The 14,957-nt window shown below is 34.5% G+C and overlaps 1 protein-coding gene across 1 annotated transcript in view; it reads right to left on the bottom strand.

Annotated features, from left to right (window-relative positions):
• Positions 1 to 6,500: 6,500 nt before the first annotated feature.
• Positions 6,501 to 14,957, bottom strand: part of LOC149782373 (uncharacterized) — an 86,933-nt gene continuing 78,476 nt past the window's right edge. The window contains exon 16 of the mRNA XM_089933750.1: positions 6,501 to 7,107. Coding sequence (XP_089789876.1) covers positions 7,055 to 7,107 — 53 coding nt within the window. The 3' untranslated portion in view covers positions 6,501 to 7,054. The remainder of the gene's footprint in view (positions 7,108 to 14,957) is intronic.

Raw genomic sequence — 14,957 nt, 5'->3', positions numbered from 1 at the left:
GTCTGTGTCGCCTAATTAGCAAACATCTGAATCATCAACTGAGATACACTTTGGCATCAGACGAAAGCTGTTTATTGTGGTTTTTGACGTCATACTTAAGGCTGAGTATGCTTTTCTGAACTGCATATTACATTTGTTTTTAATGTTGATGCTATTCATTCTTAGACAGATATCGGACATTTCCATAAGCATGAGATGGTTCATTAGTTCATTTAATCAGTCGTGATTATCGCCCATGGACACTGATGGAATGAAAATCGAACCTCATTTAAACATTTTCTGTTCTAGTCTTTTATTATTCTCCATATTGGTTATAATTGCATCCTCAGTTCTGCGATAAGGTGTGAACATACGGGCTTGAATGATCACTTTCTATGTTGATGAGAGCTATTATTTTCATCTTCTATGTCATTTCCAACTTAACGCTTCGTTTTCAAAACATTTGTTCTGGGTCACTACGATTACCCACGATTATGTATTTAAATAACAAACCTAGCGCAGGGAGAAAAAATAGGGTGAAGCACAAAAGAATTAATTCGTCTCAAACAACCGGAATAATAATGGTATAAATACACTTGGAGACGATGCATGAGACTGTAATGCAATTTATATGCATATGGTGGTTGTCAGAGTAAGAGGTATATAAGACGCAGCAGGAATACAATTGTTGCGCTAGGCAAAGTAAAATATTTAAATAGTTTAGATTTTGTACACATACGCAATCTTTCTCATGAACATAAGTATATCTATAAACGATAACCACTCCATCGAATTTCTGTGTGAAATTTCTTTGTGAATCATGCCGGTGTTAGAATCTAACTTCTCCTTTGAATATGATTGTTTTGCCAGCCAGTTACAATATGGAGGCCCATGTTGGAGTGTTGTTTCTGCACGAAACACATCTCTATAAACGAAATGTAAAATGCCTTCAGTTGCTCCTTGAATGATACATTAAAATCAACATTTATTATTTCCCGTTAACGGGTGCAGAAAGCTTATTTATTATTTATTGCCTTTTTCTTCTACATATTAATTTCGTAATACACTAAAAGGAACACGTACAAATTGATGTTATGGCTTCTTTACTCTCAATGGTATAGGTTTAAACAGTTTGAAGCCATGACAGCCAACATTACGATGATACAAATACACAGACAACAACACACTAAAAGGCATACGTTCTCGAAAGGCAATTGTCTAAATTATCTCAAATTGTTATGATTATAAATAATTATGGTTAAACGTTGCTAGTACATCGATATATCATTTATACCGCAACATTTATTTCCCACCACTGGACATTATTGACCCAAAGGTTTACTGGAAGAATGGGGTGTTTTAGAAATAATATTTTACTGCGGACATAGTTAAATCATAGTCAGGAAAACATGGTTCCCTTTTAATGTAATCGCGTTTATGCAAGCCACGTCCCTTAGTCACGTACAAGTGAATACTTAATTTGTTTTTGCTTGCCTGAAATTGAATATATTAATTAAGACTCTATGAGATCTGCAAGAGAATAGAAATCAGATTAGCATGATAGCTAAAATACATACGTGCTATGTGAAAAATGCATACCTTTCGATCAAAGGTCAATAATATATTATATCTACGTAAAATAATGTCTCTGTACCATCATATACGTATTTGTTTACATTTCAATATTGATGGTAAAGTCTTAATGTATAGCTAGTTAAAGTGTTAAAGCTCAATTTGATTTCAATGAATTGCCACATACATTTGAATACTACTCCGTAATTATTATTTGCGCCAACTTTCATGTCTTCTCAAACAAAGATCCACAAAATTGAGTAACTTTGGGGATACGAATTATCGCTTAATGTACAATCAAATAAGGCAGTGTTTAAGTCCAGTGTTAACTGTCTCGTTAACGGTATCCACATCGATGGACATGTTTCCTTACTATTACATGACACAATGGAAAAGAGATTGATCCTTGCTAAAAAACAGTTTTTACTACTTCATGAAAATTTAAAAGCCATTTCCCATACAACCAACCAAAGACCTATTTGATTATTTTCCTTACTACCGAATGTAAGATGAAGTCGCTCAGCTGCATCGTTGCAATCTGGACGGTTGTAACTACTGAATTAACTTACAAATGTGCCTAAATGTATATGTTGGTGCCTGCTAGAGTATTAGAGAGTACAAATATTAGTTTTATGACTCTCACCTTTGTCATTACTTCATTCCTTATGTCTAATATTTGATGTACTAACTACTTTTTCTAACGGCCATATAAAATTAAAATAGTTGTTGTTGTTGTTGTAGGGTTTAACGCCATTTTTCAGCACACGATAGGCTATGCATGGCCGCCAGTATTAATGGTGGAGGAAGAACCCGAGAAAACTCCGGAAAGAACCACCGACCCACGAGAAGCTACTGGCAAGCTTTCTCACATACCCACATTGGCTGAATCTGAGACTCGAACCCACGCAGACAGAGGTGAGATGGCAGTGATCCGTAACGGAGAGAGCGTTAGACCACTCGGCCACTCAGGGCCCCAAATTAAAATAGAGTAAAAACAAGGATACTAACGGCCTCATCTTTTAGAGGCCGTTAATAACCGCCATGCACTTAATCATTGGTAACAACTTGAAATACAAAATATAGTAAATGACAGCTTAACACAACTGCACTAAAAGCAACAAACCAGGAAGCATATAATTAGTATCAAAATCATTAGTACCAAATAAACTGTGAATATTTTGCTTACAAAAGCACAAGCCACATAGTCGAATTTGAACAGTGTCGTTCTGTACCGCATTGACGTAGATTTATAAATGAATGTGAGAGTATATGGAAACGAAATTGAAATCAAAGCAAACAATGTAGCTGATATAGGACAGATTTATATTTCGTGGGAATCTGTGTCAGTTGTATTGTTTGTTTATTGATATCGCCAAGATCATTTGCAAACTAGAGAGATGCCTAAATACAACCGTATAAAGGACAGTTGCGAGCCGGTAAATATATAAAACATGCAATGAAAACATCGGACACTTTACAATCAACACTTGTCCTTATTAATACGTTTTCGATAAGTGGAAAGTTTTGCATGTATATTTAGCAAAAGCAAAGATAGTCTCGTTCTCTAGCAATTTCCCTTTGTTTCTGAAACCTTTGGTGCAACGCGCTCATCATCTGATTTCATTCGCAACGCCTACAATGTATTATAAATTCACGTTGCAATGTACAGATCCATAAATTCACTCCCTTGTAGTAGCTATTGCACAGGATGATTGTAAAAGTTATGAACTAGTAATTAAGTATAATTTAGAGTAGATTATATGTATGTAACTGTCAGCAAATGAAAGAGTACTTGACTACCGATCGTCTTTAGGCTACTCAGAACGTCGCATCTTTACGTCTACGTGCTACTATTCGTGTTCATTCTTAATTGCTAAACAATATTGCTATACTAATACTAACATATATTGAAATGCGTTCTGTTTAGGGCGATTATAATTATGGTTTCGTGTGTTAGCATACATTAGGGCGCGAATGGACTTCGTTGCTTGAGGATAAAACCTATGCACTACAACAGGAAGATGACATGAACCTAACTCCCAAGACATTTAGGATGAACTTGAAGGAGGGAAGACGGGTCCTTCTGAGTTGTTTACTAAATTCGTCCAAAACAGTCGATCGTAGTAAATCTGTCGTTATCCACTCGTTCGACAACTTCATTTTGTTCCTTTTCCCTAACAGCTTATCAAGGCGTAAGTAGTCTTACTTTGAATATCGTTGTCACGTGAGCTTGCATTTTTTAATTTGACCCATTTCTAACGTATGGAAATTCCAATATGTGCTCTTTTATGACTGCTTTGTATTCGGCAGAATCTTTAGGCTTCGTTCCTCTTCATATGCTTCACAATGTTCTACAGAGCGCGAGCTTTGCATAAGAAACTGACTGAATCAGTGATCGACATTTGCTAGACTAGTATTTACACCTGTGCTAAATCAATATAAACTGTGTAGAGCTAGAAGGTCACTAAAGTCACTCTCAGTTCGACAAGTCTAAATCAAGTTTGGATTGTTAGGGATTATCATTATGACCGTTATATAAAGAGTTGGTCAGTTATGACATGGCTTGATTAATAATGGTGCTTGATTTCCGATCAGATTATAAATGTTCACACAGAACTGTGAAAAATAGGGTCGTTCACACAGAACTGTGAAAAATAGGGTCGTTCAGACAGAACTGTGAAAAAAAAGTGTCGCTCGCGCAGACTGTAATAAATTGATACAAACGATGACACCCACTGGTAACTGTTTTACATAAACTGATGTTAGAGCAAATTATACGGTATGCTAGAATAATAACATTTCTCCAAGTGAACGTAACATTCTAATTTTAATGTCTATTTATTTTGTTTAGATATCAAGCAGTAAACGATTCGTGTTTATAAGTTTTACTAATACTTCGTGAGTGTGCCACTTCAAAGTAAAATAATAATTCTTACTAGGTTAAATCAGCAAATCAATGTACAGTCTGACAGTAAACAAGAGGACGTTGATAACATCATGGAATATTTGAGAAAAGTTTCACTTCCAGGGAGTGTAAGGGGTGCAAGGCTAAATGGAAAGAACCTAATCTCCAAAGCGCCTACGGAACCAAATTATATCCCATATGTACATCAAAGCATCGAACTAAAAACAATTCAACTTTTAAAACAATTGAACCCTGATTGTCGAGAAATTCATAGCAAATAGTCAGTACCGTATGTTGATGTGTTGAAATAGGATCCATTTGCATAATCAGTGCCGTATGTTGATGTGTTGAAATAGGATCCATTTGCATAATCAGTGCCGTATGTTGATGTGTTGAAATAGGATCCATTTGCATAACCCATTTAATAACATTTTACAATACGTATTTTCCAGGTGAAACTAATACTGTGTCATTAAGAGTTAAGATGTCTTTATTGTGATTACAGTTAGTTCTTAAATTATTAGATTAATTTTTGTATTTTCAGGTCACGAAATGTTTAACTGATCTTCAATTTTTAAACAAGCAACAATTTTCAGTCCGTAATATATGAGTCTACAAAATGCATTAGTTTCAAAATTTTGAATTTTTATGTTTTCATTTTCTCAAATAGCTGATTATTGCCTCTAAGGTCATGATTGCCTAATGGTAATAGTTTACTGTATATCTCAACATGCTATTCCAGATATGTTTCATACCAGAGTTAAGCAAATCTGATTAATGAATAATGCACATACCCATTCTCCATTGATACATATATGGTTCTGGGAGAAATATATAGAGAATATTTCCTTACTTTTGGTTAATACCCGGAATATTTCGTATCATGTGGTACTAAAACATATTTTTAAACTAGTTTTAAGGTTCATCATATGCAAGTAATCTGTTAGCTTAGTCTAACATATAAATTTAACCTATAATATAAATCCCACCATCTAATTCGGACCTCTCACATAATCAGAAAATAAGCTTTTATTACCGTGTATTCGTCATCGTTTGTGTATAAAGTGTTATTTGTTAGGTTTAAACAGTATTGATAATGATCATGTTTACAGTTTGGGACAAGTTTCAATAGGTGAATGAGTCCTGTGACATAACTATGATGGGGAGTATTTCGACATGTCTCGCGAGGATGAATTGCGACATAGTAGCGTGGGTGTGTGTATAACGAGATGTGATTCATATTGGTATTTCTGTTATTTCATTTTCAATCAGCAGAATTATTTACTGTTATGATTGCATTTTAATTTGAGCGGAATCGTTTAACTAAATTATATATTTTGTTTATGGTTACTATCAATTCATTCAAATATGTTGTGGACAATGCCAATGTGATACCTCAAGACTGTTATCACGTTAATGCATTCAAGGCTAGGGGTACATTATAACATTCAATAATTCATTCCGAACACTCTGTTATTTGTGGCATGTGAAAGAACGTTTAGCATTATTTTAGATTTAATTCACAATGTTGTAAGTTCCTCTTGAATTTCAATATATAACTTAGAATATTAAACTATTTCAGTTTTATAAAACACGTTGGCTTTGCTTCTTTATATTACTTAGTTTAAGACAATAAATTCGTAACAACATGCTCTGTCAATAATATTTGATACTTTTAGATTTGTTAAGCCTATTACTCCTGGTGTTTTTTTATTTATCCTACCAGAATACAATTATCTGAACTACAAATTAAGGGATTTAATTTTTGTCAACGGAGATGATTGTTAAATGCGTCCGATAAACGTTTACTTTGTAATAAATATGAAAGCTGTAATTTAAAACACCAACATGGATCAACCTCCTAGAAGTGTCGATCTCGTGTCCTTTTTTTTAAGGAAGATCCTGATTGTAACAAATGGGCCTTTTCTAATAATTCTGGAATATGCACCAAGGAGCCAAGAAAATGAACGCACTGCGTCAGACACCAGAATGCATTCAAGCCAAGAGAATGGAATCAATTAGTCAAACACAAAAATCTTTGTATGATTAATGGATATATTTTACACATTTAGTTTAGAAGATGCATTGTTATGGAATCATAAGAAAGAAGTTAAAGTTAAGCCTACTTAATTTGTCATACTTACCGTTTTGTATATTTGAACGAAACTGATGCTTTCGAGTTCTATATTTACAACTTTAACATAACACAGAGAAGATTCATATATTGCAAGATGTTACTAAGAATATTTCCAATTACAAGACATATTAGTTCACTGATAACAAATTTAAGACAGATAGACAAACCGATAATCAAAGCGAACTGAATGACATTTTCTTGTACCTCAAAGTCATACCTCTCAAAATGGACAACACCAATCCAGGCGCCAATGTCAGAGTCGCTCTGATCACCAGATTTGTATTCCATTGTTCAGCAAAATTGAGTTGCACTTGTAAAACATATTGTTGAGCAACTTCGTATATACTTACTCCTCTAGAGCATACAATATAACAAATCTCTTGACATACGGAAAATAAGTCAAAGGTACACAAGTGGATGCGTATGTGGGATGGAAACTAGACACATGGACAAATTAGAAGTCAGAGTGCTGGCTGCATATAATGATGCAGACCATTATGGTTCCGTTTAACGACTGCAAAGAAATTCAAACAAGAGACCTGGTTATAAATGATGGTTTATCGACAGTCGGTCATATGGTTACAATTCAAGTATTTGTTGAATGGAGTGGATGTACGCTTAAGACTAAATCGAAGTAGAACCGTGTTTGGTTTAAGGCTAACATTAAAGAGTACGAAACGAAGTCGATGAAAGCAAGTCCTCATTGTGTCAAGTGGAGGTGTTACTTAAAGATGGAAAACGACACGAGTCAATTTTTGAACAGAGCAACACCCAAAGGAGCTATCGATTAAAATCCTTTATAGTTCCAATACATCAAGGAGTCAAACAGAAAAATCACCTGAAATGGTCACATTTTGTTTTCCAAGTCTTTTGAACCTCGAATTGTACAAAGCAATTATTTTGGATGTTACTTAACAAGTTTAAACCCACATGCTAATTTGCTACTGACAAGAAGATATGGTTTGTGGAGATGTTTTCACTTCAGACCAAGAAAATGACTAAGGACATTTCCAACTAATGCAGTTGTATCAAATTCGTGTGCGCCTTCAATTTACAATAGATCTGCATGCACAATACGATAGTACCGAGGAAAATAACCAATTGAGAGAAGTCATAATATATTATTGGAACAGAAGAGGTGAAATAAAAAGAACTTATTCTAGGTAAGATGTTACGAGTCTATGTTCTTCAAATAGTAACAGAAAAGAATGATAGGTAACAAGCTATATATAATTCAACAAACAAATTCACTTCCTTGAAATCATAGTAAAAAGGTAATAAAATGGAGCTTACTATACTACGAATTAATTTCCAAATAATCCTAGAATTACATACACTGGGTCTAATAATTCAAAGTCCTGAATGCAATTTAGTAGAAGTCAAAATTAACTCCAAATTTGAAGGTGATGATGTGTCCGTAGTTGGTCCTAAAGTGTTGATGTGCCAACAGTCTTTTGTTGAATCACAGTAATATAATTCCAGGTTTGAATTCACTAAATATTCAAATAATTGTTCTATTAAAGAAGTTTTATTAGATCACTTTTGTATTTCTAAAGAAAATAATCACTTGAATTCAATAATTTGAAGACACAAAATTCAGACCAACTGGACACATCATATACGGTAATACAACCTCAAAGTGCTAGACATAAAATCACAATGAAAAATCCTCTCAAATACAACATTATGTAGTTCTCTACTTTAAATATAATGACAGTTCACATTTTCTAAAAACAAAACATATGACTTAATGAAAACTAACCTTCCATAATGATCTTAATGTTTACAAAATAAAAATATTAATTACTATTAGAAACCACAACCTGGACTATGCCAAATACACTAAGGAAATCATACAACCTTGACCTGAACCCAAATAAACATATTTACTTCTATTAAATATTAATAATAATTCTGATTTTAAACCCGACCTGAACCCAAATAAACATATTTACTTATATTAATAATAATTCTGATTTTAAACCTATACACACAAAAATAATTTAGCTATGTATTAGTTTATATAAAAAAAGTCAAAAGGGGACAAGCAGTGAAATCAATTTAGGACCAAGTAAAGTCCAACATACAATGTTACATTACAATAGCATGTACTGAACTATAAAAAAATAAACAAAAGCTAACATCAATGCAAAATATATATATTTAACAAAGCAATGAAGATATTTGTTTGTTCTTTGATCCATAACAACTACATCAAGAGTGATAAACCACAACTAAACAGGAATATACAGTTATGGTGTCATGAATGACATTTAGTCCTGTTTTGTTACTGACATGGCTGCAGGACTTATAAACCGGACCCGAAAACACGGTATGAATTTCAAATTGATCATTCTCGTCCGAAACAACACATAAATGTATGATTATGAATCAAGGAGAAATATCTGGACTCTAATGTCAGAAGGGAAGATTTTGAGTCATTAGCACAAAGACTTCCATAACCATTCCTTACCTCCAATGACTACTCTGGAGATGCAACGCATTGAAGCGTTTTTGAATCAGAGTCCAGACAGTAATCGTTAATTGAATTAATTGGCAAATAATGTTAAGAAAAAGTACAAAATGTGGATTGATAATTTACCATTGCCAGTGAAAATAGCAAAGGAAGAAAATGAACGGAATGGATACCTTATGACTCATAATTTATGGACCGTTTCTTGGAACACATTTGTGTGCATTATGATAAACGTCGACACCATAAACCTAAAGACATTCAAGCCTATGTCATCAACACAGCCGACAGTCATCGACCAGTAACCGATGGGGAGGCTGTCTATTTGCCCAACTATTACAATGTTGAATATTTTCATTCTCATGAATTACCCCTTCTGGACGACAAGATCATTGACATCATGATAAGACATTCTGCATGTACTCAATTCAAGACTATGATATTAATATGACCAGATTCCATGGTGTGTAGACAATACTGATTATATTTCTTTGGATGTTCCTTAGAGCATGTCAAGGTATGGCTCTCTTTTATTTAGCTCATACCCGAAATGTGAATTGATGGCAAAATGATAGTGTCTTAGTCGACAGTGACGCCACGACGTTGCCAACCTTGCAAATGTGTTTAAGTAAAAAAAATTTGGTAGCTATTACAAGACCCCCTTTTTGTCCAAAATTTTTAAACAAATTCGCAAAAGCAGTTGATCTGATCTGATCTGGCACAAACTTTACCAGCACTTGAAGACACTTTCAAATTGGGATTGATTTTTAATCATTATTTGATAGGACATTATATGTGAGTGCTCACTACGTCACATATGGCTATACAATAACCATTTTGTGCTACAAAACTGGAGATATTTTTAAATATATTTGAAAAGAAACACTTAGGAGTCCCACCTGCCACCGCTAAATTGAAACTTGTGCATATATGTGTTCGCAAATAAAAGTTTACTTGAATATCGCGTTGGTTGTCGCAGTGGACCACTAGAAAATGAGAACGTTAAATCCGTCAGGTTTCATTGGTTTCTATAACAGTCAAGTATTGACTTCATCTAAACTGCTACGATGAACACATACTATGATTTTGACACATATAATACTGACTATGGAAGGTTACTATCAGCTACCGAATCAGTGGGCTTTAACTGCCCACTTTGGTTCATTCCAGAAACGCTTATCTGTGCCATCAGCAACTGCCCTAATTATAAGAATGATGATTAAAAAAAAGTCCACGTATAAAATATCCTGGAAAATTTTCTTCCAGTGGGATTAAAGAAAAAATTTAATCATCGGCCTAGAATAGAAATTTCTTACATTAAATGTGAAAATTCCATCTGTCTAGGATAGATCGGAGGAGCTCCGTCCCAGGAAGATGATGGGTAGATCATTCACGATATGAATTCTCATATCTCAATTCGGTGATGATACGACTGAAACAGTTTGAATTAACACACGAACTCTCTCAGCCAATATAAAAATGTAAGCAATAAAAGACGGTCCTAAGCCAGTGTAACAATGCTTGATTTAATAATGGTAACTGAGCCAAAGAACAAGTTAACTTATCCATAGTAATAGTTCAGATTCTGAGGTGGTCGTTTTTCCAGACCATCAGAGCTCAACACACAATGCGGTAATTAATTATCAAAAGTCTAAAAATGTAGGATAATCTAAGGTAGATAGCAACTATAGCCACCATGGCAAGCCGCACAGGGTGGCACTGATCACTTGATGTAAACCTAAAACAAGCCATAAAATGTATATACGCTTTTATATTTAGAAAACCTTTAATGTCATAATCCTTAGCATGATCCAGTTTACAAAATAACACTTTCTACTCTGCTAACAGGCACTGACTAAACAATCATGACTACAGAGGTTTAAAATTATCCATGTGTAATAACACATCAATTCAGTTGGTACCGCCAGTGACTTCGAAGCTCATTCATCCTGTGCTATCTTCTCCTTTGCCTCACACTGACATGACCAATTAAGAAGTGTGGATGCAGTGCACGCAGTAAAGCTTCAAACGGGTGCATAATACATACTCGACAGTAATAAAATAATGAGTTATGCGTACAGTAATCAGGTGCACATGGTCGAATAGCCGCAGACATCTCTAATCCAAGATCGTCATCATATCTTATCGTCCATCGTCGATCTGTCAAGAAAGAACAATTATACATCACGTCGCAAATTGATTAGAAGCCTTAAGTGTATAGGAGTGAGTAATGCATCTCCTGGGCCGAGTGGAGGAAATCACTGCAAGCAACTATATCCTCAATAATAGCCAAGAAGATGACAATCTAGGTGATGCATGAGGAAGTCGTCAATATCAAAGCAGTCGGCTCAGAGGAGAGGAGAGAAAGGGAAATACTAAAAAGGGCGCGAACTGGGACGGAATAGAAAATAAAGGGAATTTGACAGGTTATATTGAAACTTGGTGTACATAAATCATGATGTATATAAGATGGCCCATATTCTATACATTTTCAAGAATATACATCAAAATAGCATTTAACAATGTGAAGGCGGGTGACACGGAAGAGGGCAAGGAAGACTGTGGTCAACTAGACATGTTTTGAATTAATCTCCACGGACACATCTTGGAGCACAAATGAATAGAAGTGGGGAAAAAGCTGTGCATTCTGCGGTATTGTTCCAGGAAATCCATCCACTGATGAGGGAGTAGAGTGGATGGAACCCAAATGCACTTTCCGGACGCACACGTGTTTAAAACAAGATACTAATCATTTGTCAAAACTTTGCACCTTGGCCTTTGAATTTTTGTGTATGTTTGATCTATTAGTATGTTGAAAAAAATCTTTAAACCCCTTCCCTCCCAGCGTGATAGAATGTGTGTATGTGTATCCATATTTTGGTGCGTCTATAAACAATCCTACCTTTGTACGATATATAAGAATAATATGTATTTGTGAAAGTGTGTGTCTATTTCATCTGCCTTCTTTTGAAACCTACATTCTCTTGTGTCACGCAAATATAAAGTGATGCATAAACAATCCTACCTCTTTCGTGGATATTAGGGATCTGTCAGGTTGTACTACAAAGCGGTAGCTTGATAGGAGGGGTGTCTACCATTTTCAACAGTACATTTCTTATTGTCTATATATTTCAAGTTCAGTCTTGCGAAACCGTAAATTCTATGCTAATTTTCCCTTGTTGGCAGGCTGCACGACCAGTTTCTGTAGGACATGGGATCTCCCTTTGTCCCCAGAGTGGCCACAGTTTAATGCAAATGCTTAATGTAAAGTCCTATAGGTCCACAAAGAGCTCCGCATTACGAAGAATCTAGAATATATATATATATATATATATATATATATATATATATATATATATATATATATATATATTCTTGATTCTTCGTAATGCGAAGTACCTTGTGAACCTATCGGACTTATATATATATATATATATATATATATATATATATATATATATATATATATATATATATATACCCACACAACCCTCAAGGCCGATCTCTCGAACTTTACAGGACTCACATTTTTCAGCTCAAAAATTATTTTGGTCCTGATAAAACTCTTTATCAACAATTAAGACTCAGATAACAGAGGGCAATTAATCCTGAACGACGCACCTCTCCCACTCTAAACCAGCCAGTGGTTGCTACCTTGAGCGTGAATGTTTAAACTGAGACTATTACTTTATGAATGTATAAAATGAGCGAGAGATATATTTGTTCTATTCAAACGAAAAATCTTATTATCATGCATCATATTTCTCAACTTAACCTTACTCTCTATAAAGCAAAATAAGTAATAACAACATATATGTCGCTTCAATACGGATATCGTGGTTTGAGTCAGATTGTAAACTACATCAAACAGAAGAAAAAACAAACAAAGCAACAACCCTCTGATATGTAGATTTGTGGGGAGTTATCATAATAAAATTTCACCCCGAAATAGCAAAATAACCCAAAAACAATATGTGGGGAATATAGATACACATGATTTCAATATCGTACTGGAAACAATGAATGGCGATGTGCTTTGAATCCATCCTTCTTCTTTCTCACATGATATTTCTTAAACATGTCGGCTCTCGATAGAACAAGCAATGGAATATTATCATACAAATCTGCAGTGCTTTTGAGAGAGAGAGAGAGAGAGAGAGAGAATCCAGAAATCACGTTGGTTTAAAATATTCATCCTTTATGCAAGTCCATTCACATACATGCTCATTTTTGTTTTAACTTACACTTTCAGCCCCTTCTCTTGTTTTACATTTCTAAGGTTTTTATTACTTTTTATACCGCAACTTCAGACTCGTTTTAATGTATCTCTTGCGATGAATGGTGACCCTGACCTGGCCCTGAGTAGCGTGGATTAAGAACTAAGAAGATACCTGCAATAAACTGAGCAAAACATGAAACGTCATATAACACAGTCATAACATGCTATTATCCGTGATGACACACGTTTTAAGGAATGTTGTCAAGATTAATATGTGAGCAGTAAACTGGGTATAATATGCATCGTCCCGGAGCTCATTGATCTGGGTATTATACCTGATGACACACCGTTTAAGGGAAGCTGGTAATACTGACATATCCTGAATACCAAAAAGTTAACCTTTCCTTCTTCATGCTGCTGTTACAAGCTGCAAAATCAGTTAAAAATTTTTCTTTTGGAAAATAAGTTTTGTTTAATGTTCAAATCTAGTCGCACCGGCTTTTATAAACTACTGCCGATACGAAACGTTATGATACTAAATAAAACTTCCAAGAGTCATCATTTAATGTGTTAGTAGAAAACTCTGACTTCCAAGAGCCATCATTTAATGTGTTAGTAGAAAACCCTGATATGTTGCTGACAGGCTCAGAATTGTACAGGTCACTACTGCACACCTTGTACTCTACAACGTCCGAAAGTAACACAATTTATTGGGACTAAAATGTAAAAGAGGATAAAATAATCCATATTTCTACAAGGCCACGGTTTTTAAACTCATACACGTTAACAGAGAGCAGAATCTGGAATTAATATCGATAGCTAATTTCCATCTAAACATAACGACTAAAGGATATTTAACATTGTCCTTAAAAACAAATGCAAAGAAATAGGCAACCGCACATAGTGTTGTCACACATAATTATTTAAGATAACTAAACCATCTAATTTTATTATAATCATGCGTAAAATTTGCTAGATGATAGAATCATAATCACGTGGTCTTCTTGATAGGCTATATTCGTAAGAATATAGTAGTAAGACCTGTCAAGGCAGGTCTAGAATTATTTATGCGAGTGTACAGTGCTTTTCTAACTTTAAACTGGAACTTTTACCTGCTCACTAATTGAAAATTGTAAAATATGTAAACCCCAACTAGAAATTAAATATTGTGCATCGCTAAGAGGATATTATTACCCCATTGAATCAACAATATCTGGCATAACTAGACTTCCATCCAATCCGATTTAACTTTATACAATAGTTCTAATATTCCTAAGGTAGACCAGTTGTTGTGTGCATTACTCTATGTATTATTTTCCCTTTATATTATGTACGTTCGTGTCCCTTTTGGGTCCTAAATTGCATTTGTTACCTCTAGAAATGATTTGGGATCCCAGTTTCACATCAACAATATTTGCGTTATGTTGAGTATCTGACTTCTATCAGTGAATGTCACGCGATCGGAGAGGATGTTTTCTGTGGTAGCTGGGCACAATCTAGAGTGATTTATAATATTAAGTGTTTTATGGCTCGCATCAGTTGCTCTCATTTTCAAAATAAACACATCAATTAAGATGCGTCTATATTTTACCTATTCGTTAGTACATCGTGGCATGTTTTCAACAACATTGAATATACATTTTAATTGGTATATGGAGATAATATTAATTCT

Source organism: Sinohyriopsis cumingii, chromosome 15, assembly GCF_028554795.1.
Source record: "Sinohyriopsis cumingii isolate HCF-2022 chromosome 15, ASM2855479v2, whole genome shotgun sequence".
Classification (NCBI taxonomy): domain Eukaryota; kingdom Metazoa; phylum Mollusca; class Bivalvia; order Unionida; family Unionidae; genus Sinohyriopsis; species Sinohyriopsis cumingii.
Note: the sequence above shows the minus strand (reverse complement) of the source record. Positions and strands in the feature narration are given on the sequence as shown.